Raw genomic sequence first — 27,628 nt, forward strand, 5'->3', positions numbered from 1 at the left:
TGCTGTTCAGGAGGCTTTAAATTAATGTGGCAGGGGGATGGGAACAAGTGCAGAGAGACAGACGGGTGTAAAATGAGGGTAGAAGCAAAAAGTAGTAAGGTGAAAAGTAAAAGTGGCAGGCAGGCAAATCCAGGGCAAAAAGCAAAAAGAGCCACTTTTCAACATAATTGTATGAGGGCTAAGAGTGTTGTAAAAACAAGCCTGAAGGCTTTGTGTGTCAATGCGAGGAGCATTCGTAACAAGATGGATGAATTCAATGTGCAGATAGTTATTAATGAATATGATATAGTTGGGATCACAGAGACATGGCTCCAGGGTGACCAAGGATGGGAGCTCAACATCCAGGGGTATTCAATATTCAGGAGGGATAGACAGGAAAGAAAAGGAGGTGGGGTAGCATTGCTGGTTAGAGAAGAGATTACCGCAATAGAAAGTAAGGACATTAGCCTGGAGGATATGGAATCGATATGGGTAGAGCTGCATAACACTAAGGGGCAGAAAACGCTGGTGGGAGTTGTGTACAGGCCACCTGACAGTAGTAGTGAGGTTGGGGATGGCATTAAACAGGAAATTAGAAATGCATGCAATAAAGGAACAGTAGTTATAATGAGTGACTTCAATCTACATATAGATTGGGTGAACCAAATTGGTAAGGGTGCTGAGGAAGAGGATTTCTTGGAATGTATGCGGGATGGTTTTCTGAACCAACATGTCGAGGAACCAACTAGAGAGCAGGCCATTCTAAATTGGGTATTGAGCAATGAGGAAGGGTTAGTTAGCAATCTTGTCGTGCGAGGCCCCTTGGGTAAGAGTGACCATAATATGGTGGAATTCTTCATTAAGATGGAGAGTGACATAGTTAATTCAGAAACAAAGGTTCTGAACTTAAAGAAGGGTAAATTTGAAGGTATGAGACGTGAATTAGCTAAGATAGACTGGCAAATGATACTTAAAGGGTTGACGGTGGATATGCAATGGCAAGCATTTAAAGATCGCATGGATGAACTACAATTGTTCATCCCAGTTTGGCAAAAGAATAAACCGGGAAGGCAGTGCACCCGTGGCTGACAAGGGAAGTAAGGGATAGTATCAAGTCCAAAGAAGAAACACATAAATTAGGAAAAAAAAGTGGCACACCTGAGGACTGGGAGAAATTCAGAGACCAGCAGAGGGGGACAAAGGGCTTAATTAGGAAAGGGAAAAAAGATTATGAGAGAAAGCTGGCAGGGAACATAAAAACTGACTGTAAAAGCTTTTATAGATATGTGAAAAGAGAAAGATTGGTCAAGACAAATGTAGGTCCTTTACAGTCAGAAACAGGTGAATTGATCATGGGGAACAAAGACATGGCAGACCAATTGAATAGCTACTTTGGTTCTGTCTTCACTATGGAGGACATAAATAATCTTCCGGAAATAGTAAGGGACCGAGGGTCTAGTGAGATGGAGGAACTGTGGAATACATGTTAGTAGGGAAGTGGTGTTAGATAAATTGAAGGGATTAAAGGCAGATAAATCCCCAGGGCCAGACGGTCTGCATCCCAGAGTGCTTAAGGAAGTAGCCCAAGATATAGTGGATGCATTAGTGATAATTTTTCAAAACTCCTTAGATTCTAGATTAGTTCCTGAGGATTGAAGGGTGGCTAATGTAACCCCACTTTTTTAAAAAGGAAGGGGAGAGAAATCGGGGAATTATAGTACGGTTAGTCTGACATCGGTGGTGGGGAAAATGCTAGAGTCGGTTATCAAAGATGTGAAAACAGCACATTTGGAAAGAGGTGAAATCATCGGACAAAGTCAGCATGGATTTGTGAAAGGAAAATCATGTCTGACGAATCTTATAGAATTTTTTGAAGATGTAACTAGTAGAGTGGATAGGGGAGAGCCAGTGGATGTGGTATATTTAGATTTTCAAAAGGCTTTTGACAAGGTCCCACACAGGAGATTAGTGTGCAAACTTAAAGCACACGGTATTGGGGGTATGGTATTGATGTGGATAGAGAATTGGTTGGCAGACAAGAACCAACCACAAGAGTGGGAGTAAATGGGACTTTTTCAGAATGGCAGGCAGTGACTAGTGGGGTACCGCAAGGCTCAGTGCTGGGACCTCAGTTGTTTACAATATATATTAATGATTTAGACGAGGGAATTAAATGCAGCATCTCCAAGTTTGCGGATGACACGAAGCGGCGGTGTTAGCTGTGAGGAGGATGCAGGGTGACTTGGATAGGTTAGGTGAGTGGGCAAGTTCATGGTAGATGCAATTTAATGTGGATAAATGTGAGGTTATCCACTTTTGTCGCAAGAACAGGAAAACAGATTATTAACTGAATTGAGGCCGATTAGGAAAAGGGGAGATGCAACGAGACCTGGGTGTCATTGTACACCAGTCATTGAAGGTGGGCATGCAGGTACAGCAGGCGGTGAAAAAGGCAAATGGTATGTTAGCATTCATAGCAAAAGGATTTGAGCACAGGAGCAGAGAGGTTCTACTGCAGATGTACAAGGCCTTGGTGAGACCACACCCAGAATACTGTGAGTAGTTTTGGTCCCCTAATCTGAGGAAAGACATTCTTGCCATAGAGGGAATACAGAGAAGGTTCACCAGATTGATTCTTGGGATGGCAGGACTTTCATATGAAGAAAGACTGGATCGACTAGGCTTAAACTCACTGGAATTTAGAAGATTGAGGAGGGATCTTATTGAAACGTATAAAATTCTAAAGGGGTTGGACAGGCTAGATGCAGGAAGGTTGTTTCCGATGTTGGGGAAGTCCAGAATGAGGGGTCACAGTTTAAGGATTAAGGGGAAGCCTTTTCGGACCGAGATGAGGAAAAACTTCTTCACACAGAGAGTGGTGAATCTGTGGAGTTCTCTGCCACAGGAAACAGTTGAGGCCGATTCATTGGCTATACTTAAGAGGAAGTTAGATATGGCCCTTGTGGCTAAAGGGATCAGGGGGTATGGAGAGAAAGCAGGTACAGGGTTCGAAGTTGGATGATCAGCCATGATCATACTGAATGGCGGTGCAGGCTCAAAGGGCCGAATGGTCTACTCCTGCACCTATTTCCTATGTTTCTATGAGCCATCGATGTTCAGTGGGGAGTGGTCGCTCTGTGCCCTCCTGAAGTCAACAACCATCTCTTTTGTTTTGTTCACATTAAGAGACAGGTTGTTGGCTCTGCACCAGTCCGTTAGCCGCTGCACCTCCTCTCAGTAAGCTGACTCGTTGTTCTTGCTGATGAGACCCACCATGGTCGTGTCTTCGGCGAACTTGATGATATGGTTCAAGTTGTGTGTTGCAGTACAGTCGTGGGTCAGCAGAGTTATGGAACCCATTGTTCCAGTAATCAAAAATAATGAGCCCTCTATGCATTGTCTCCATTGTAAACACATCTTTTTCTTAAATACAGAGACTAAAATGGTACACAGTTTTTTACATTGTCTCATTTGAAATCAAAACTTTCATACATCACAACAACTTGCAAATAAGATCAACTTTCCATAAGCTTTCCGAATGACCTGCAGTACCTAAATACTAGCTACTGTATTTTCAGACTGGAGCTAACCCCACCCACGATTCCTTAAAACCACAATATTTTGTCATCTCACTGTATTTAAATAATTATTTAATTTTACATTCTTCCCTCCAAGCTGGATAACATCACATTCACCTGCATTCTACATCATTTGCTAAATCCTTACCTACTTACTTATCTATATCCTTTTTCAAGCTCATCAGTAAAGAGCCAGCAGCAAAGATTAATCACATTTTGAGAGTTATTAGGTCCTAAAATGACACAGCATGGAAATAACCCATGAATTCATGCCAACTAGCAGATGCCCATTTACACTCATTTTAAAGTAATCCATGTCAAGTGTAGTTTCACAAATTTTCTAAATAATATTTCAATTAATTCTTAAAAGTAATTAGTAATTTGTTAAAGTTAGAAAAATTACATTGTTAGAATTTGAATACTAAAGATATATCATTTTTATTAGTATATTTACATTTTTGTTAAGTGCCCAAAAAAATATTTTATTGTAATGTAAATATCTCTTATTTTAATATCTGTCCAATAAATTACAGAATTACGATGAAAGATATGTAAGTCTATTGCATGCATTGAATAAGAAAGCCTGAGTAATATTAGCTATTAACATATTGTTTTCTTTGCAATTATTTCACATATCAAAGTACTCTTTTCATTTAAATTATGGTCAGTCTTCTGATTAGCCTTTGACCTAATTTATATCAATTTATAAGGATATTTTCTCCAAATAAAAACTAGTTATTAATTAAACATTCCTATTAGCTCAAATTTTCACTGAGGTTCTCTCGCAATACAATATTACCAATATTACTCTAAATTTACTTCTGATTGACTTCTACTGTGACAAGTTGATCTATAAATGGGGAGTTATTCATAACCTATTTAGAAATAAAACATAATTGCTGTTAAGTTTAATATACTTCTAATTTGATAATAAATATGAAACATTTTAAAGGTTTATTTATTCTATTTGTCTTGGTAATCGCTTTAAGAAATAACTCAAATGTAACCAATTAACACGCCAAGTTCTGATGTATTATGAGTTAGAGACAAAGGAGTTTCCCCTTTATTCTGTCCAAATTATCAAAATATCTGTACGGCATCCACAGCTAAAAACAGCACGATACTTTTCAAGCACAAATCATCCATATAGTCTGTCAAAATAAACCTGTCAATTAGGTTTGAACCATGGATCATTTATCAAGTTAGTGAGAAGAGAAATTTCATTGCATCAAACTGGATTAGATTCAACCTCAGCCCCAAGGAATAATAAGAATCATTTGGCATTCCCAGTAGTGCTGTGGTCTTGAAACCCATGGTTAAAAACAGTATGATAAAAACTGTTTTAGAGTTATAATTTAAAACCACTCTATCCAAATATATAGCTTCCTTGCTCAGAGAGTAGGATTACAAAATCAAACTCAATAAGCTGACACTCTCCCCTTATTATGTCCATTAAAGTGATCTAAGGATTTGCACAAAATTGTAAATTTAAAATAAAGAAACTGGACTGAAACTTGATAGCCTGGGCTGGCCACTGGAATTGCTACTCATAAATCTCCCCATGAGTGATTGGTTCCAAAGCTCTTGTACACCCTGAGTCGCTAAGTGCCAGTAGAATCTTTAATGATGGCGTGTGGACACCTTTCTCCGAAATCCATCTCTAAAAACAGTGAAAGTTTATCAGTTGTATCCCCAGCTATTCTGTCAAAACTGAGAGGGATGTTTCATAACTTTTAAATGATTTTGAAATTCAATGACATTTAAACTATTAAAATGGTAAATAATACTTTAACTATTAATATGTTTAAAGTAAAAGCTTCAAAAACAGTTAAAAACACAAACACAAAATTGGAATAATTAAAAAGTAACCCATCTTTCCCTCAGCCTATTAGGTTCTGCTATCAAATTGCTAAAGAGAATAGTGGAGTCTCAGTTCCTGTGGCAGATCAAACAGAAGGTGGTACAAAAGAGAACTGGCAGATCTCAGCAAAATGGAACTTAGCCAATTATGCCTTAAAGATTCAAGTTCTTATCCAGATACTTCTTAAATGGTTTGAGAGCACCTGCCTCCACCATATGCTCAGGCATTCCCAAAGTGAAAATTTCTTTTTCAGATCCCTTCTTTTTTGTCAGCTTAAACCTATCCCCTCTGGTCTTAACTACAGGAAAAGTTTACTGTCCATCTTTTTATGCCTCTCATAATTTTGTTCTTAATTTTCTACATCTTCATCATGGTTCCCTAGCAATACTCCATGTGTACCCTAACCATTGCTCAGATGGTGATGAGGAGCCATACAGCAGTGAGATAGATCAGCAGGTCACAAGAACAGTGTTGCATTCACCATCAGTAAGACCAAGGAATTGATTGTGGACTTCATGAAGAGAAAAATTGAGGGAACACACATCAGTCCTCATCAATTGATCAGTCGTGGTAAAGGTGAGCAGTTTTAAGTTCCTGAATGTTAACGTTTCTGAAAGTCTATTCTGGACCCAATGTATTGATGTAATTACAAAAAAAGGTACATCAGTGGCTATATTTCATTAGGAGTTTGAGGGGACTTGGTATGTCACCAAACACCTGTGCAAACTTCTACACAGGTACCATGAAGAGCGTTCAAAGCTTTCTTGAAAAAATACAATTCTCATTCAGCCCTGGAAATTTTTGGCCCATAACTGCTCAAAATTGGGAATCAGGATACTTTGGGAGGATCCATTTATGTGGCAGAAGAGCAGACTACTTAACAAACTATCCACTTGAACTACTATCAGCCATCACCTGCCAAATCTGTGAAAGTGCTATGGTTCTGCATTGGCTTCATTAGCCAAGTCAGAACCCACAAAGCTTAAACCTGAGGGACTGATTGAGATAATTTCTCAATGATGGCACGGACTACACACAGATGAAGATTTAGCTCAAATTAATAGCACTAAAAATTATTGTTTCATGCTGTTTTTCTTGTAGTGAGGGTGCCTGACATATAGCTAGCTATTTGTTAAAACTGCACTCATATTTAGCTCAGTGCTCAAGATGCTTTTGCAGCAATAAGGCACAAGGAGAAGCACTATCAAAATAAGCATGAATTACTGACAATGCTGCTAAGCTAGGAATCTAGCATGATTCCCTACATTTCTCCTGCTGCACACTGCCCCATGTGGGACAAATCCCTACATTTTGGTATTGAGTCATTAATATAATCATATATAATGAAGTGCAGTGAGAATCTGGTCTCGCATACAGATCAAATCATTATACCGTGTACTCAAGTAGTACAAGGTAAAACAATAACAATGCAGAATAAAGTGTATTATCTACAGAGAAAATGAAGTGCAGGTGGACAATAAGGTGCAGTCATAATGAAGTGGATAGTGAAATCAAGAGTCCATCTGAACATACTAGGAAACCATTCAATTGACTTATAACAGTGGAATAGAAAATGCCTTTGAGCTGAGTGGTACATGCTTTCAGGCTTTTGTATCTTCTGCCCATTGAGAGAAAGGAGAAGAGAGAGCATCCAGGGTGGATGGGGTTTTGCATTATGCTGGCTGCTTTACTGAGGTAGCAAGAAGTATAGATTGCTTCCTGCTGTTGTGCCAAGAATCATGTCAAATCACGGCCCTCCAATGCTGCATGCCAATTTCCTTGGAATTTGTGTGAAATCATGCCCTCAGAGCAATGGATTTCCCCACAACTCAGTCAGCCTATGAGAGGTGGAACAGGGTGATCTGAAGTAAACTTCGTGATTGCTCACAGCTGAGATGTAGGGCTGAGAACTGCATTCTCTCCTGCAATGTACGTGTGCATTGGCAGCACCTGATCCATTCTGGCAAACTGCCTGGATCGTGCATTGCCATTAACTTCTGTAAGATGCAATGGAAACTGTTGTCCATTCTTCCTGCCCATTGATATCTCTTTGATAGTAATCTGAAAGGCTAGCAATTACTGCCACCTCACAGAAACCACCAAGCTGGTGCACTTCATTTGTGCACACCAGGTTTGAGGGCAGCATCTGTGATAATTTATCAAAATTCACTGGACACTGGACAGGTCCCAGTGAATTGGAAGATGGTGAATGTCACTCCACTGTTCAAAAAAGGATGTAGGTAAAAGGCATATAACTGTAGGCCAGTTAGTTTAACATCTGTAGTTGGGAAAATACTTGAAGTTATCATTAAAGAAGAAATAGCGAGGCAACTGGAAAGAAATGGATCCATCAGGCAGACGCAGCATGGATTCAGAAAAGGCAAGTCCTGTTTGACAAACTTACTGGAGTTCTTTGAGGATATAATGAGTACAGTGGATAGAGGGGAACAGATGGATATTATTTACATGGATTTCCAGAAGGCATTCAAAAAGGTGACACATAAAAGACTTATCCATAAGATAAGGATGCATAGAGTTGGGGGTGATGTATTAGCAGGGATGGAGGATTGGTTAACCAATAGAAAGCAGAGAGTTGGGATACATGGGTGTTACTCTAGTTGGCAATCAGTGGTGAACGGTGTGCCATAGGGGTTGGTGCTGGGTCCGCAACTGTTCATGATATACATTAAAGATCTGGAAGAGGAGATCGAGTGTATTGTATCTAAATTTCTAGATGATACTAAGTTAAATGGAAAAACAAATTGTGCAGAAGATATGGAAAGTCTGCAGAGAGATATAGATAGGTTAAGTGAGTGGGCAAGGGTCTTGCAGAAGAAGTACAATGTTGGTAAATGTGAGTCATTGACTTTGGAAGGAAAAATGGAAGAGCAGATGATTATTTAAATGATAAAAAACTGCAGCATGCTGCTGTGCAGAGGGACTTGGGAGTGCTCCTGCATAAATCACAAAAAGGTGGTTTGCAGGTGCAGCAGGCTTTTAAGAAGGCAAATGGAATGTTGGCCTTCATTGCTAGAGGGATTGAATTTAAGAGCAGGGAAGTTATGCTGCAACTATACAGGGTACTGGTGAGGCTGCACTTGGAGTACTGCATGCAGATCTGGTCTCTTTACTTCAGGAGTACTGGCTTTGGAAACAGTGAAGGAGGTTCACCAGGTTGATTCTAGAGATGAGAGGATTAGACTAAGAGGAGAGATTGAGTCACCTGGGACTGTACTCACTGCAATTCAGAAGAATTAGAGGAGATCTTACAGAAACATATAAAATGATGAAAGGGATAGATAAGATAGGGGCAAGAAAGTTGTTTCCATTGGTAGGTGAGACTAAAACAAAGGGACATAGCCTCAAGATTTGTGGGAGCAGATTTAGGATGGAGATGAGGAGGAACTGCTTTCCCCAGAGAGTGATGAATATATGGACCCAATGAAGGAGTGGAGGCTTCCTCAGTAAATATAGTTAAGACAAGGTTGGATAGATTGTTTTGCATAGCAGGGGAATTAAGGGTTATGGGGAAAAGGAAGGTAGGAGGAGATGAGTCCATGGCCAGATTAGCCATGACCTCATTGAATGGCGAAGCAGGCTCAATGGGCCAGACAGCCTACTCCTGCTCCTATTTCTTATGCTCTTATTTAATGTCAGATTCCTAGTGCAGCAGCATGCAGCCCAAACAGATGGTTTTTTTTAAGTACACAGTAACATACCAAGTACTTGCATTGGGAGACCAGGAGGGATAACACAAATTAATGTTCTGCTGGATAATACTAGCAAGTTAGAGTTTCCTTAATTTCTGTGCATTATAGACTGTCCTCAAGTTGAACACCTTTTTACCTTCTTGCACCAAGAAGCTCAACACTGAATTTTAGGCAGCACAAAGAATGCCAAAATGATATGTTTGTTGACCAGCTGACTTCCAGTGCTTTCTGGCATGCATGATCAACACAAAAAAATTGGTTGACTTCACAAATGTAAAGCACAAGTCTGAATTTTGTCCTGTTTAACTGCATCAATCTACTAAAATTCTTTCTGAATATTAATACTCTGGGTCCTCAGTAAATAAATACATAATTACATCTATCATGCACATTCCCAAATTAGCCTTTTACCTTACTGCAGATTAATTTTTAAATCACTGACAGAATGTCAAGCTGTAAAAACCAGTGCAGAATAATATGTCTCATGTCTTGTAACCATTATTCTTTTCAAACCTGGTCAATGCCATTTCCATGTAGATCCTGCTCACACAACCAGTGATGTACAACGTTACTATGGTAGTGGACACTGATACCCACACAATTATTCAATTGCTGTTTGCAAGAAAAAAAAATCTATGCCTTTGTATCATTCTACCAAATGAGAAGCTAATAACTCTAGTACAGCCAATCTCTACATTATAGTAGTTTGGGTAATGAAAATTCACCCTTATGGAATTCTCAAATCATTAACAAAAATGGGGAATATTTAACAAAACTTTCTCTTTTGAAAGTTATATGAAAAACAGCAATCAACATTTTAAGTCACACTTCTTGAAATATATACAAATAATTATGGAACATTTTCTAAGAATGCTTCCCACCCTCCTTTCTCATAATACAGAGTTCACATGTATTAAAACAGAACAAAATTGGCAGTGAACAGCAATTTGGAAAATCTTAGAGATTTCTTTACACTGTTAACATAATAAAAAGTTTCATGTCTCTTAACCAGATTATAATCAAAACAAATTTGGAACTAAATCAGACTGAAATTATTAGAGAAGACAAACAAAAAACTTTATCAAAGGGGCCCTGGAGGAGCTATTTAAAACATCCTTAACCACAGGAGAGCTGCTGGAGAATTGGAGGATAGTTAATGTTCTTTCATTGTTTAAGAAAAGTAAGACAGGACATTATAGGCCAGTAAGCCTTTGGAAGTTGGTAAGTCTTTGGAAGATATTCTAAGGGACTGGATATATAAGATAAACACGGACTGATAAGGGATAGTCAACGTGGCTTTGTGTGTGGTAGGTCATGTCTAACCAATTTCATATGTTTGAGGACATTACCAGGGAAGTTGACAAACGCGATGCAGTAGACATTGTCCACCTGGATTTCAGCAAGACCTTTGACAAGGTCCTGGATGGGAGGCTGGTCAAGAAGGTTTAATCGTTTGGCATTCAAAATGAAGTAGTAAATTGGATTAGACATTAGCTTCATGGGAGAAGCCAGAGAGTGGTAGTAGGTTGCCTCTCTGACTGGAGATCTATGACTAGTGGTGTGCAACAGAGATCAGTGCTGTATCCATCATTGTTTGTCTTCTATATCAACTATCTGCATGATAATGTTGTAAACTGGATCAGCAAATTTGGGGATAGCACCAAGAATGTGGTATAGCAGACAGTGAGGAAAAAAATCAAAGCTTGCAACAGGATCTGGACCAGCTGGAAAAATAAATGGATAAGCAATAAAGATTGTGAACATGAGATGAAGGACACTTGAAAATAAATTCAAAGCTTCTGGGAACATTTCAGTGATGGGGTAAATGAAGTTGAGTGAACAGCAAGAAATAACAAGCAAGTACAGCAAGAAGAGAACATGGCCTGGATGGTAGGGATCCTTGATGCTGTTTTCCTGTGATAGCATTGTGTGGATTTGCTCAATAGCAGGGAGAGCTTTATCACTGATGGATTGTGATGTATCTGGCCCAGATGCTTCCCATGGTTTCACCCTCTTGAAAGATGTTCTCATGTTGGCATCAGAGACGGAAATCACAAGCCCACTGGCAACTGTAAGAGTTCATGAAAGTGCCTCCATATTTTGATGTTCAAACTAAGAGTAAAAGGCATTGAGCTCATCTAGGAGTGAAGCCTTGCTATCACCTATGTAGCTTGGTTTCCCTTTGTAGGAAATGATGGCATTCAAGCCCTGCCATGGCTGTCGATCATCCTTCAGTGATTTGAGTTTGGTCCAGAATTGCCACTTCACATGTCAGATAGCTTTCTGGAGATTGCACTTGGACCATTTGTATTTTACTTAGTCACCAGACCAGAATGCTACTGATCTAGCTCTCAGTAGATTGTGGACTTCTTGGTTCATCCTGGGCTTCTGGTTGGGAAAGATTCTGAATAATTTTGTGGGGAAACATTCACCTACAACTGTTTTTATAAAGTCTGTGACAACTGTGATGCATTTATTCAGTTCCTCTGATGAGCCTTTAATCATGCCTCAGTCCATTGACTCAAAACAATACATAGATGCTCCTCTACCTCCAGCAATCACTACTTCATCGTCCTTATTTCTGGAGCCTTGCTCTTTAGCCTCTGCAATCATGCCGTTAGGAGGACAGTCAAGTGAACATATCTCAAGAATGCGGTCTCGGTTTGGAATGGTAGGATTCCTTACCAAGTAACCAAGTGATCACTGAATATCATTTTGTTATTGTTAAAGTACACTTATGTATTCACCTTGGTAATGCTAAAATGCCTGCCTATGCCTTTAAGAGAAAACAGTGATGTCATTTTGCATGGGTGGAGTAGAATGAAGAGTTGCCATGTTCTAGGAAGGACAACATTCGAATGTTTTTCCCAGGTTTGGTGAGGAAAGAATTTCACAAGTAAATAGATCAGCGCTGGAGAGCGTGATTGCGAAGTTCCTTAATTGGTCTACTAGTATGAGCGAGGAGAACTCATTTCAAGGTCTAGCCTGTATGTGTTTGGAAGTTAAGCACATGTGTGCCAAATAATTGCCACTACTATATTGGTTCTGTATATTTTATTTTAGTTATTTTCATACTGCACACGTAACAAGGGTGTGGTCTGAAGTTAAGCTGAGACTGAAATAGCAGGAAGTGTTTTTGAAAATAATTTTGTCATTTTTATTTTGATACCCTCTTCCTGCAATAAAACATCTAAAACAGATAAAGGAATTAAAGACCCAAAAAAGTATTTGTTGTCTTGCGTGTGTACTTTTCCCCAGACTACAAAATCATAGTCTAGCAGTGGCTGAGCGTGTTGGGACCGCTGGTGCTGCATATGTTGATGGTAATTGAGCAGAAGTTGCTTCAAACATTGATTGAAGCCTGACTGAAGTCTCCAACAATGATTTGAAAGATGTTGGGGTGGAAACATCTTGGTTGCTGATGGTGGCACTCAGTACCTCAAGTGCTTGCTTAATATTGGCCTTTAGTGGTATGGAAACTGTGGTCAGGAATGCAAAGGAGAACTCTCTTGGGAAGTAGAACAGTCACCACCTAATTATGTTCCAGAACAGGGGAACAAGTGTGTGACAAGGCCTGTGCATCCAGGCAGCATAAAGACAAACACAGACCCCCACCCTTAGCCTTCTGTGAATCAGCAGTCTGGTCCATTCAATGCATCAAGAAACCCTCGAACCTTACCAATATATCTTTCATGTCCAGAGTGAGCCATGTCTCTGAGAAACACAGAATGCAACAATTTCTCATTTCCTTCCAGTACAACAATCTTGCCCTTAAGTCCACAATCTTGCTCTCCAGTGACTGTACGTTTGCTATCAATACACTGGGTAGAGTAAGTTTCATACCCCAGCATTTTAGACTGGCTTGGAATCTTCCTCTCCTCCCTCTCTTTCAGCTGCGCTGAAATACCTGCATGCTTGAGAGTTTATTCCACTGAGTCATTCAGAAGATCGGGAAATTGCTAGATCTTTAAGATGGTTCAAAAGTGTGTTACTTAAAGGGAAATTACAGACTTCAGACTGCAGTGAGAGTAGCTCAGCTGATGTAATATGTATGTATGTGAAATATGAAGTATGTGTAATATGTAGCTAATGATAAGGATGTGGGACATGCTCAGTATGCCACACAAAGTCACACATGACTATACAAAGCATAAATCAGGTTGCATTTGATGAAGTTGATCAGAATGATATGTTACTGGAACTTTATGGTGAAGACTTCACAAATGTGCATCTGTTAGAAATTAAGTAACAGAAGTAGAAGAAAGGGCAAAAAGCCACCAATATTGTGCTCCAGCATACAATCAAGCTTTCTGCCACATCAAGGATAGCTGTCTTCAAAATCAATAATCCTAATATGGAGTATAAAATGGTCAGATGATAGACAAATCTTGCTTTACCATAAAAATTTTTATCAGTCAGAAGAGTGGCTACCCATCGGCATCTTTTTAAATCCTTATTCCAGAGCCATCCTATAAAAGTCAACACCAAGCAACACCAAGCTCACATTCATCAATACCAACATTCATAAGGTCACGGCTGATATGATTCCTATCTCAAAAATTAATTCCAACTTACTCATGGTAACCTTTCAACCGAATGTATATCAAGAATCAGGAGAGGGAAACATTGCTGTGGGAAAGCAACATATCATCAAAGATCCTCACCACCCAGGACATGAACTTTTCACACTGCTGCCATCAGGTAGAAGGTATAATTTCCTCAGGACTCACACGACCAGGATCAAGAACAGTTACTACCCCTCAGCCATCAGGCTTTTGAACAAAAGGGGATAACTACACTCTTTTAAGGACTTTTTTATCTTGTGATTTCATGCTTATTATTTATTGCTATTTATTTATTATCTGCATTTGCACTTTTTTTTTGCAGTTTACAATTCCTGATGTTTATAGTTTAAAGACCATGTTTACAGTTACTGTTCTATAAATTTCCGAAGTATGCCGCAGAAAAAGAAGCTGTGGGTTGTATGCGGTGATGTGTCTGTACTATGACAATAAATTTTACTTTGAACTTAGATCTTTGAAGAATCTGTCTCAATGCTTATCTGAACATGGCCCTACTGTGGATCATAGGAAACCTGAACTTCACAATATTAAAACATATCCCAATAATGTCCACTATATACTATAAAAAGTTTATCCTGTTTTGCATGAATTATAATCCTCTATTGCAAAGCATAAGTTTACTGTAAGTAAAATAATTATCCACACCTGAAATGTTTAAAATGTTTAAAGTGGAAATAAACTTACTAAAGAAAACAAGTATTTAGTGACTTCAAGATTCATCATTTTTGGTATCACGTGACATAAGGAACCCACTGAAAAAGCCAGTTATTTAAAAAAAATATTTTTATACCCATTTAAGCACACATAATTGAATTTTAATTTTAATTATGCAACATTAAGGTCTGAAAGTTAATACGAGCTGGATCACCAAATGAAAATGTTGATGTTCTCACAAAAAAGTGAAACTGCTGGGGAATCAATGGGTCAGTCAACAACTGCAGAGAGAAATGGACATTTTAGATGAAGACGCTTCTTCTGGACTCCAGCAATTCCTATAGCACTTTTTTCTTTCACTTAAGATTCCAGCATTACTAGTCTCATGTCTACATTCTAAAAAACTTCTCTCATAATGTCTCTATTGAAATACTGTACTGAAAAGAAAAACAACTGGAAGAACATTATTTTTTATTTTATTTGAGATTTGGTGCAAAGTAGACCCTTCTATCCCTTCAAGCCACGGCACTCAGCAATCCCTCAATTTAATCCTAGCCTAATCACGGGACAGTTTACAATGACCAATTAACTTTGGACTGTGAGAGGAGACCTAAGCAGTTATGAAATGAACGTACAAGTTCCTTAGAGGCAGCAGTGGAAATTGAACCCAAGTCGCCTGTGCTATAAAACGTGCTAACCACCATGCTGCCATGTTTGTAGCATCATCGATATATTGTTCATAATTTCTGATCTGGTCCACACAACTTGTGAGCTCTGTATTCATGTTTTGCCAAAGTCCATTAACTTTATATCAGACACTGCCAGGTGAAGGTAGAACAAAAATTCAAAAATAACCAACACATTTCCAACTAATAATTTTCATTTCTCTGAAAGACATTTAATACTGTAAGTAATAAAGCTAAAATTGGCTATATTTATCAAATGCTGTTAAAAGCAGACATATACTGTCCTAATTAATGGGGCTCAAAATTCTACAAAATAAAAGATTCAAATGTATCCATTAAAAGTCCCATTAAAGGGTAAACTGAAATAAACTTCAGTGGGAAAAAAATACTACATGAAGTAAAACGTAGTTGGTATCATGGAACTGGAGTTAAATCATTAGCTGGGAAATTAGCTGATCAGGAGTCACAGAAAAAAAAAACAATCATGTTGCTGACAAACATGCTGACAGGATGTAACTTGTGATGTATCACAAGAATCTGTCATGGGGCTGCAACTATCAACACATTTGTAAATTACTCAAAATATGGAAGAGAAAGTCACACATTTAGATTTATAGATGGCACTGAATTAAACAGAATAATAAACAACAGAGATGGAAGCACTGATTTGTTAAGTGACTTAAATAGATGAGAGATAAGCAAAATATTGGCCAATGCTTTTGAAGTGGAAGTAAATGATAATGGAAATGATGATGTGGAAGTTCAAATTATATTTGCATGTCTCTATTAAACAGCACCTAGTTCAAAAGCAGAGCATAAATTAGAAATAACAATAAAAGTAAGCCTTTCAGATCATTGTCTTAGCTCTGACATTCTATAAAGCCATGGCCGAACCTCTTCAACTCCACCCTATCCCTTGACTCTTTCAGTATTATTAAGAAGCCTAATCACATCTATTTGAATGTATTCACAGTCCTCTGTGAATTCCAAACATTCACAACCTTCTGAGTGAAGAATCTTGTCATCAAAGTCCTGACGAGACTACTTTCACATGATGGTGCTAACAATTTCAGAAATAATCAACTGAACAATTCTATCAACTTTGCATTTAATGTAATGTAAACTGTTTTAGGGTATTGGTGAAACAAGTGACCAAACAAATAAGATGTTAAAATATATCATATAGTCATGGAGCACCACAGCATAGAAACAGACCCTTTAGCCCATCTAGTACATGCCAATCTGATCTTCTGCCTAGTCCTATTTGCCTGCACCCAGACCATTGCCCCTATATCTCTCTCATCCATGTACCTATCCAAATATCTCTAAAAAGTTACAATTGAACCTGCATAGACCATTCCAGTGGTAGCACATTCCACACTCCACCACCTTTTAACTGAAGAAGGTAGATGACCAAAACTACATCACAATATTCCAAATTTGGCTTCAACAAAACTTTGTACAATTTCAACATGACATCACAACTCCTGCAATCAATTTACTGATTTATGAAGGCCAATGTACCAAAAATTCTCTGTTCAACCCTATCTACCTATGCTGTAATTTTCAAGTAATTATAAATCTAAATTCCTAAGTTATTTTGTTGTACTGTGCACTTCACTACCCTATCATTCACCATGTACAGTAAGCTTTACTTGTTTTGTCCTACCAAAGTGCAGAACCTCATACATGTCTGCATTAAATTCCATCTACCATTTTTCAGATAGTTTCCCAGCTGGTCCAAGTCATGCTGCAAGCTTTGATAGCCTTCCTCACTGTCCACTATGTCCACAAACTTGTTGATCCAGTTTACCACATTACCATCTAAATAATTAATACAGATGATGAAAAACAATGGATCCAGTGCCACACCACTAGTCACAGGCCTTCAGTTAGAGAGACAACCATCTGCTACCGCTCTCCGGCTTCTCTTACTAAGGCAATTTTGAACCAACTGACTACTTCGTCCTAAATGCCAAGCGACAAAACCTTTTGGACCAGTCTTCCATGTTAGAATTTGTCAAAGGCCTTCCTAAAGTCCATATAGATAACATCCACTGCCTTTCTTCATCAACTTTTTTTGATAACCTTCTCAAAAAACTCTATAAGATCAGTTAGACATGACCTGCCACACACAAAGCCATGTTAACTATCCCTGATCAAGCTCCACCTATCAATCATAAAATGCTTAAAACTTACTTGATCATGTAGAAAACATATAGAAAAAGAGGGGATTTTTCCATTTAGAAAATAACAGACATAACATTTGATACTCTAAATTAATCCTATATTAATGATCCAATCCAGAACAATAGGGTAGACTCTGGCCCTAATGCACTCCATTTCTATAGGTTAATTGAATGTTAGGTAGCAGCTATCCCTTAAAATTGCCACAATTATCAAGCTGCAAATAAACAACCTTGATTTTCCAAAATTTCCAAACAAAACTAGTACTGAGACAGCAAATGAGAAAGTTAATACATATTGTATGTTGTAATTAATACAACTGGCAAGCAATGACCATAAAATGAGGCAACCATAAAACTGCAGAGTGAAAACATGAAGAAACACCAAGGGTTTCAACTATAAAAGCTGGACTTAATGAGAGACTGAGTAAGGGCTAAGAAGTTAGTCCTTATTCATGCCACTTCTGAAAAGACACCAATGGCACTAAAGATGACCTCAGATCATTTCTAATAGGACAGATGTTCTGATATTCCAGATAAAACCTAGTTTCATTAGCCCAAGCATTCCCATATTCCCAGAGTTTTCATGATATTCATTTACCCCTAATCCCATTTCTGCAAAAGTTCATCAGATTTAATCGTTTCACCTGATTCAGCACTTAGTACTTAAGACCTCCCACCATGGCAGAAAAACCAATCAGGTTGACAGGCACTTTTGTCATGCAGCATTCATTCAATTTACAAACAAATGTGCACAAGTGTGCAAAAAGGTCCTGAGGCACTAAAAGTTGCCACTGGTCAACTTTAGAGTGCTATTTATGAACAAACTCCATGCATGTTAAAATGTTAAGCCTATTTCCTAAATTTTTGCCAATACCACTTACATTGCTTATTGCTTCTACAAGAAAAATCTTGCACCAGCCAAGAGGACAGTGGTATCTCTACTGACATTCCTAATAATGTAAACCCTATGCAAAATAGATCTAAGGTCTGAAAACACTAGTGAAATTCTGTGTGGCATCCTAGAAATACTATTCAGTCTATACGCTTCAGCAGTACTCTAGATGACAATCAAGAATGAGAAAGTAAAATAAGAACAGTAAAAAACAAAGGAAGAGATGACCATAAGGTCCCTCAAACCTGCTCCACCATTTCATATAATCATTCTGAAACTGTGCCCCAATTCACTTTCCAAGCCAATCTCTTAATTCACTGATTCCATTCATCCAAAATTCTTTCAGTCTCAGCCTTGAATACAATCAATAGGTAAGTATCCATGGCCCTCTAAGGTAGAGAATTTCAAAGATTTACAACCATCTGCAGTAAAATTGCTTTTTACCTGTCATAAATAAAATACAGGAATTGCTTTTCATTCTTCGTTTTCTCTCGCAATTAACTTCACAGTGACTCACCAAGATTTCAATAATGCTTAGACAGATTTATGACCATTAGCTGTTATCTGTGATGAGAAATGGAAGATTCCACAAATATATTGATTTCACTTTCCAAGCCTTGGTTAATCCTAGGCACAAACCCCTATGTATGCATTCCAATAAACTAGCAGGACTTGTCTATACAGTCTAGACAAGACCCAACTATTTCCCATGTCCTAGTCATCAGGAGTCCAAAGATATTGCTTTTCCTACAGTGCTCAGGGAAAATGGTATCTAAAGAAAGAGGAGCTTGATTGTGTGTACATGATGCTGTATTGAAATTAATTGAGTGTGCAGTTGTGTTATTAATAAAGGTTATATCATACAGAATAGAGAGTACTTGTTCATTCAGACAGTGATTACTACTGCACTGTCAGGTCAAAGAACAATGATGTATTAAATGGGATTGAGACAAAACACAAAATTAAGATATTTCATGAAATTAAATGGATTTTATTCTCAATAATAAAATGTTTGAGGAATTCAGCAGGTCAGGCTGCATCTATGGAAAGGAATAAACAGTTGATTTTTTGGGTTGAGACCCTTTATAAGGAGTGATGAAGTGTCTCAGCTCAAAATATCAACTGTTCTGTATGTGTTACTCTGGATTCCCAGCATCTGCTGAATCTATTGTATTTATGTCATATTTTTAAGCATGAGAGCAGGAGATTCAGTTAATGAATCAGGCTTCAACTTCTGAAAAGCACCTGCCATCTACTGATTCACGAGGTAGTCACAAAACTATGCTCATATCCCACGCTCTGAAATTTAGGATTCTCTGATGCAAAAAATTTACTTCAGTCATGTTGAATTTTGCATGCTTTTCTGAATGGTAAAGTTCTGAAGAGTGGAACTTGCATATTATGTTGGAAAATGCATGGTCACACACTTTTGATAATAGAAATAAATGTACAGACTATTTTCTAAACAGGGAGAAAATCCAAAAATCTGAGATGCAAAGGGACTTAGGAAGAAAATTTTCATTCTAAAGAAGGAATTTTTATGCGCCACTGCTACTGGCCTGCCACTTTGCTGTTGTAAACATTGCAAAAGGTGGATTGTTTAGGTTAGAATTGAACTATATTGTGAAGTTTTCATATTTTTTGCAGTTTTCTCATTTAGTTATTTATTAGGCCATTCTTTTTTTATATTATATCAACCCGTGTTAGTACAAAATGCAGTATGAGAAACTGAAAAGGTTTCACTCTCAAACAATACATTAAGTTGACATATTGATGACATGTCACATGATGCTGAAGAGGTTTTGTGTGGTAAACTGAAAAACAACAGCATCTCTATCCAGATTGATGAGCCAACAGATTTCACCAATAAATGTCATGTTGTAGCATTCGTAAGATTTGTAAATGACGGTGAAATTCAAGAAAACTTTTTCTGTTGCAAAGAACTATCCGAAACAAGCAAAGGTCAAGATATATTTTAAGTTTTGTCTTCAAATCTGGAAACAAAAGGTCTGTCTTGGAAGAATTGTGTTGGCATCTGTATTGATGACACCCCAACAATGGTTGGCTCCATGAGAGAGTTTACTTCTCTTGTAAAAAAAAAGATCCTGACCTTGTTACAACACACTGCTTTCTTTACTGAGAGATGCTGATGTCAAAAACTCGTGGAGGTTGACTGAAAAAAGTTCTGGATGATGCTACAAAAATAGTTAACTTGATTAAACAAAGACCAGTTGACTCAAGAATGTCTGAAAAACTGAAAACATGGACAAAGAGTACACCAATCTCCTATAACAAACAGAAATCTGGTATATTATAGCCTAGCAGAGTAAGGGTTCTCAACAGGATACTTGAGCCGAAAGGTGAATTATAGAAGAATAGAACAATACAGCACAGTACAGGCCCTTCAGCCCACAATGCTGCACCGACCCTTAAACCCTGCCTCCCATATAACCCTCCACCTTAAATTCCTCCATATACCTGTCTAGTAGTCTCTTAAATTGCAGGAGCACTTTCAAGAAAATAGTAGGCTAGATTTTGCCGAGTGCTTTGAACTTGAAGAATGGCTGCAAAAACTAGCCTACTTAGCAGACATTTTTCATCATATGAACCAGTTGAATAAGTCTCTGCAAAGCCCTGAAGAAAATGTTTTGACTTCAAGTGACAAGATTCTTGGACTTAAAAGGAAACTGAATCTTTGGAAAAATCATTCCGAAAAAGGAAACCTTGAAGTGTTATTTTTACAAGGGGTTCCCTGAGACATGAAATTTATCTCAAGGGATCCCCCAGGGAAAGAAGGGTTGAGAAAGGCTGGTATACAGTAATACAGTACACACCCTTGAGATTCTTAGTCTTGCAGGCAGTTTCAAAACAAATAAACACCACAGAACCCATTTAAAGAAAAAACCTACACAACCAAGGCCACCAAATGTACAAAAAAACAGATTGCACAAACAGCAAAAAGCAGATAAATAACACACAAAACATTACACAAACTGCAGAATTCTCAAACGTGAGTCCATAGCCATGAGCTCCTAAGGTATGTGAAGTCTGTCCAGGAGCCAATGGTCATGGCCACAGCAGGTCAAAGCTGCAGGTCCAGTTATGCTCCAAAGTGCCTTGGTCAAATCACACACACAGTAAAACTCATTCAGCGCTGAGGGCATTAAACATCAAACCACAGTCGAAAGTGAGTGCACATCCATGAGCCACCAAGGCATTTGAACCTTGCAGCACGGGACTCAAAACTGCAGCACCTTTCACCGGCAACAGCAAGAGGGAGACTAGTCAAACACAGGCAGATGGCTCTGAACAGCCATTTATTTTCTGCTCTCATCCTCATCGATTTTAAATTTGCACAATGCTTCAATTGGCAAAAAGTGATGGAGCTGACCATGGGTTCATGTCCCCCCATTAGGAATCAACGCAGCTGCTCTCAGGGACGGCTGAGGTTGCATTCCATATCAAATCCTCCAGGAGACTGCAGAAGTGACAGATCATTCAGTCGACCAAAAATACAATCCTAAAAGGGAAATTACAGGCTGCAATTGATTGCAGTTCAGAAGTAGTACTGTATATCTAGAAGAAAATAGCTGATCTACGTGTTCATATATTATGCATTCCCTTTAAATTACTTGAAGGAAGCATGTGCTGCAAAAGTTAAGGGCAGTGTTCACTTCCGTAATCAGTAATAAAAAATTTCAGGCAGTTCAGCATATTCTCAAAAGTAATTTTAGTGTGTGTACTTGTAAAATAAGCTAATAGCCAGTGAAATGTTCCTTAATGGAATTGCACCCAAGTCACCTTATCTCTAACTTGTGTTATTCTTCTCTAACTCATCAAATAATATCTTCAGTAGATTGCCCAGACGAGCCCAGAATTCTTGCTTTTGGATTTTCTTTTACTGCATACTTAATGCCTTTAATAAAATGTGGGAATAGCTACCAAAGCCAGTTCTTAATAGCAATTCTTGAGAAGGAAAGTGCTAAACCATTTTCCTGAATAGCTGCAGTCCTTGCGATGAACAGTTTGATACAATTGAAAACTTTGTCAGGTCATTTCAAGGAGAATCTATGACACCACTGTGGGATGTTGATATGGTGAGGCTCAAAAAGCAGTAGACAATGCTTCTAGTTATAAGTTATGTACTATTGTTCTATTTTCTAAGATCTTACAAGATTTATTTCAGAAAATCTTCAGGTACTTCATCTGACTAAATTGGCCAAACTTCCAATACACTTAAGGCTCATAAATCCTTTCTACATCTTGATCATATAATACAAGTAGCTACTACAACTTTGTACATTGGTGTAACTATTTTGCCTGAAATGCTGAATAGTATTGGGAAATAAATGCCAGCAACACCAAGCAGCTGAATGCAAATCAGTCAGGGACTTCACAGGCTAATTATAAAAGGGCTATGAAAACAATAAGAAACTTGAGAAAGCAATTTTTAAAAAGCACATAAGCAGAATTTACACTCCTCAATAAAGCTATGTGCCCATTGCAACCTCATGAAAGTAACAAAAAAAATCACCTCTACACACTATTTAGTTAATATGCTACAAACGGGAGAAAATCTGCATATGCTGGAAATCTAAGCAACACAAAACACTGGAGGAACTCAGCAAGCCAGGCAGCATCTATGGAAATGCATCAACAGTCAATGCTTCAGGCTGAGACCCTTGATCAGGACTGGAAAAAAAAGATGAAAAGTCAGTGCAATAAAGTGGGGGGATGGGAGATAGAAGTATAAGGTGGTAGATGGTAGAGGGGTGAAGTAAAGAGCTGGGAAGTTGATAGGTGAAAGAGATAAACAGCTAGAGAAGGGGGAACCTGATACAAGAGGCTAGAAGACCATGGGAGAAAGGGAAGGTGGAGAAGCACCAGAGAAAGGTGATGGACAGTGATGCACCATCAATAACTCTCGGAGACGGGAGGTGAACAATAGGCTTTTATTAGCAGCAAGCGAGACCACGACATCCTGGAGACTGAGGGAGGAGCAGTGCCTCCAATCGCCTTTATACACGGGTCTGTGGGAGGAGCCACAGGAGCAGTCAGCAGAGGGGTGTGTCCAGACAGGTATGCATAGTTTACCACAGGCAGGTAAGGAGATAAGAGGGAAACAGGAATGGAGAATGGTGAAGGAGAGGGGGTGGACAATTACTGGAAGATTGAGAAATCAATGTTCATGCCATCAGCTTGGAGGCTACCCAAACTGAACACAAGGTGCTGCTCCTCCAGCTTGAGTGTGGCCTCATTGTGGAGTGGAGATCATGGACTGACATGTCGGAATGGGTACGGGAAGTAGAATTGGAATGGGTGGCCACCAGGAGATCCTGCATTTTTTTTTTGGCAGAGCATAGGTGCTTGGGGAAGCAGTCTCCCAATCTGCTTTGGGTCTCACTGATAAACCGAATTCCATACTAGGAGCACTAGATACAATAGCTGAACTAAACAGACTCACAGGTGGAAGTGTCGCCTCACCTGGAAGGACTGTTTGGGATCCTGAATGGTAGTGAGGGAGGAGCTATAGCACTTGTTCCATTTGCAAGGATAAGTACCAGAAGAGAGATCAGTGGGGAGAAGCAAATGGACAAGGTTTTAAAGGTACATTTAATGTCAGAGAAATGAAAACAATATACATCCTGAAAAATGCTTTTTCTTCAAAACCATCCATGAAAACAGAGCAGCGCCCCAAAGAATGACCAACAGTTAAATGTTAGAACCCCAAAGACCCCCCAGCTCCCTTCCCTCCCATGTGTAAGTGGCAGCAAGCAACGATCGCTCCTCCCTCCACCAGCAAAAAAAAAGCATCAGCACCCGCCACCGAGCACTCAAGTATGAGCAAAGCAATAGCAAAAACATAAACTTGCAGTACTCCAAAGACTACTTTGTTCACCCGGCATTCGACATACCGCAGCCTCTCTCTCTCTAATAAGGGAGAAAGAGATGTCACCATTTAACAGCAAGAGGGGAGACATAACAAACAATTCGATGGTTTATGATGTTAAAAGACGGTCACATTGCTTTTTTTGAGCTCTGTGCCCAAAGATCTTGAGTTTCTGGGCACACAGCCAAAGATCTTCTGACTCACCCAACGACAAATGGATCTCCTGCCATGACACTGACCTTCAATCCACCTATCTCGAGAGCCCCAAGATCCTGGGCATCCAAAGGCAAGCCGAATTCTTAGGCCAAGCCCTTGGCATGCCAAACAACAGCCAGTTATGAAACCCCAAGAATGGGTCCCTCCCCACGAAGAACCATAGTCACAGAGTGAGTTCAGGTCAGGGTCTTCAAAAGAACCATGAAAGGGAGTCCCATATTAAGCAATCCCTTTAGAAAGCAGAAAGTGTGATGGTGGGGGGCAGGGGAGGTGAAGATGTGCTTGGTGGAGGGATCCAGTTGGAGATGGCAGAGCTAATGGAAAATTATGGTGATAGGTGAGGATTAGAGGAACCCTATCCCTGGTTGGGTGGTAGGAAGATGGGGTGAGGGCAGCATTGATATTGGAAGAAGGAAAACCCCTTTCTTTGGAGAAAGAGAACATCTCATTAGTCCTGGAATGTAAAGCCTCATCCTGGGAGCAGGTGTGGTGGAGGTGGAAGAACTGAGAGAAGGGATGGCATTTTTTAGCTGATATCGAGGACAAGAGAGTTTGATAGGTGTGTGAAAGAGCAAGGGGTTTTTGGAAGAAGGGGAAGGAATGGGAAAGATGGAAGGTCTGAGAGTAGGAAGAGATTTGGGTCAGATGGTTGAGGAACAGGATAGTCAAAATATTTATGGCTTTCTATATGCATATGTGCTTAGTTGTATCTGTGTATGATTTGAATATCGGTACATATCTGTGTGTATTTGGTCAAGATATAAATGGAGGATTCAATAGTCTTCATATTTAGTCCACGCAACAGAACTTAGACTTCTATCTTTCTGGATCCCCTTGCTATTGGACCTAATCATTTTCTATATCAAGATCTTGTAGCTGCATGTAAATGACACCCCACTCTTTCCAGCCCTGGAAGCCAGTCATCCTTGGCCTTCAGACAGAATTTTATAAAAAAAAATAGGCTATCACCAGTTAAACCTAGCATGCACTGATTCAAGCCAAACATATACTTTAAAGAGTTAGAAATTATTCCAAAGTTTGGGGAGGTTTGGTGAAAGATGGTACGACACAGAAGATCTCACACATTTGTTGCAGCACTGGATTCCTTTTTAGACATATAGTAAGGAGAAGTAATCTTCATCCAAGGTTTCTTGATGACATCCAAGTCCATAATGAAGATAAAATATATACAGAATATGGTGGGAATACACAGCAGGCCAAGCAGCATCTAAACAGAGGTAACCTTTTGCCAAATATGCTGCTTAGCCTGCTGAATGTCTCCAGCACTTTTTTTGCTGTTATTTTAGACCGAGCATCTGCAAGTATTTATGATTTTCAAACAATGAAATTCTGTTTCAAGGAAGGCTCCATCAAAGCTCAATTCAAGGAGTGAAACTCCCAAACATGGATAGAATGCTGAAAAATTAATAACTTCCACTGTGTCACCAAGGTCCAAATGGACAAACGTAAATTCCTTCTAACAACTGCACCAACTAGCCTCACAACTTACTTTGCATAACATACTCCACTCAGCACACATTTCTATCATTCACAACTTATACCAAATATTCCCAAGTAACTTTTTTGCGCAACTACTGCTTCTTTAAAGCTCACGTTAGTATTGCAGTCACTTCAAACTATACGACCATAGCAGAGGCAACTCTCAGATACAATCATTACACTAAATTGTTGACACTGAATTCCATTGGCAGCAGAAGCAGCAAGATATGCATGTAACAAATGAACAGCTGTTAATGTTTTACTCCTTGAGCAGATGGAAAGGATATACTGGTTGCAATAGGGCAAGTTCTCACAAATTCTGCTCCAAAGGACTGAGATGAAAATTGCACTGAACAGCCCAAAAGTTAAGGCTGATGTACAAACTCCCCAAAAAAGTGGGTTGTTGACAGGCCTGCTAGCAAGCTGCATGAAATGTCAAGATGCTTGGAGGACAGCTCTTACTTTGCACAGTACTATGGAGCCTGGAGTGCATCAAAATTATGGCAAACTACATAAAAACAATACAGACCTAACTAATTCAGTGGCATTTGACTGCCAAGATTAAGGTTTATATTTTAGCACTGGGAAAAAACATTCAAATTTATCTGGGTTAGACTTCTGTCATACAAACTCAGCATGCTGTCTTGCCAATTCAGTCTGCTGCCACTACAAGGCTTCCATTAGATTGGCTGCAGAGACTGAAAAATGAGTTCAGTGTAACAGAAGGCCAAACAAAGATAAACACAAAAAATGCTCTCGAGGTGATTAGTCAGTGAACATTTAGATTTTAACTTTGATTTGATTGTTGAATATAGTTTGGACTGCTAGTCATGAAATACAGTCAGAGGACACTGACACTCTCTTGAAAGTGAATTGGGGAACTGTGGTACATTGAGCATTTTCTTTGTTCAGTTCTAAAGGAGACAGGGACCCTGTTCTGACCCAGAAATTCTTTTGTGGTAAAGGTACCAGAGTTGGTAGTTGTAATTAGTTTAACTGTCACATGTGCCAAGGTAGAGTGAAAATTTTCATTTTAAATGACAGCCAGATAAATTATTTCACAACATAGGTACATTCAGGCATTTCAAAGGAAAAACAATAACATAATGCAGAATATAGAGTTACAGAGAATGTGCCGTACAGGTAGACGCTAAGATGCACAGGCTATGGTATGGTAGATAGCAAATTCAAGAGTTCATCTTTATCATACAAGAGGTCCATTCAATAGTGTAGCAACATGACCCAGCTACAAGAAAAAAAACACATACATACACTCAATTGCCATTTTATTAGGTACACCTGTACATGTGCTCATTAATGCAAATACCTATTCAGCCAATCAAATGGCAGCAACTTAATGCATAAAAAGTTTGCAGACATAGTCAAAAGATTCAATTGTGATTCAGACCAAATATCAGAATGGAGAAGGATTGTGATCTAAGTGACTTTGACCGTGGAATGGTTGTTGGTGCCAGATGGAGTGTCTAGAGTAACTCAGAAATTGCTGATCTCCTGGGATTTTCACACACAACTGTCTCTACGACAGGAGTTCCCTTCCTGCTATATGACATGGTCCAATCCCATTAAGCAAGGGGTCCGTGGAACCCATGCTCTGGAGTTGACAGAAAATGGTAAGATTTTAAAAAAATCCAACGAGCAGCAGGTCTGTGGTTGAAAATGCCTTGTTAGTGAGAGACACGCACAAAATGCTGGAGGAGCTCAGCAGCCTAGGCAGCATCTATGGAAAAGAGTAACAGTCAATGTTTTGGGCTGAGACCCTTGCTTAGTACTGGAAAAAAAGAGGAGGTCAGAGCAATAAGGTGGAGGTAAGGGAGGAAGAAGTACATGTTGGTGGGTGGTAGGTGAAACCGGAGGGTGGGTGAGTGGTGA

The 27,628-nt window shown here is 39.1% G+C and overlaps 1 protein-coding gene across 7 annotated transcripts in view; it reads right to left on the minus strand.

The window, feature by feature from the left end:
* Positions 1-27,628, minus strand: part of nlgn1 (neuroligin 1) — a 517,723-nt gene that overhangs the window by 481,707 nt on the left and 8,388 nt on the right. Inside the window, exons 2-3 of one of the 7 annotated variants that reach the window (XM_059989142.1) lie at positions 21,934-21,955; positions 12,478-12,489 (exon numbers count right to left, since the gene is read on the minus strand). The exons of 5 other annotated variants lie outside the window; for them this stretch is intronic. In XM_059989142.1, the coding sequence (XP_059845125.1) occupies positions 12,478-12,489; positions 21,934-21,955 (34 nt within the window). Of the gene's footprint in view, positions 1-12,477; positions 12,490-21,933; positions 21,956-25,723; positions 25,732-27,628 lie in introns of all 7 variants that reach the window. One more of the 7 variants, XM_059989117.1, reaches the window with a different exon arrangement.

Source organism: Hypanus sabinus, chromosome 2, assembly GCF_030144855.1.
Source record: "Hypanus sabinus isolate sHypSab1 chromosome 2, sHypSab1.hap1, whole genome shotgun sequence".
Classification (NCBI taxonomy): domain Eukaryota; kingdom Metazoa; phylum Chordata; class Chondrichthyes; order Myliobatiformes; family Dasyatidae; genus Hypanus; species Hypanus sabinus.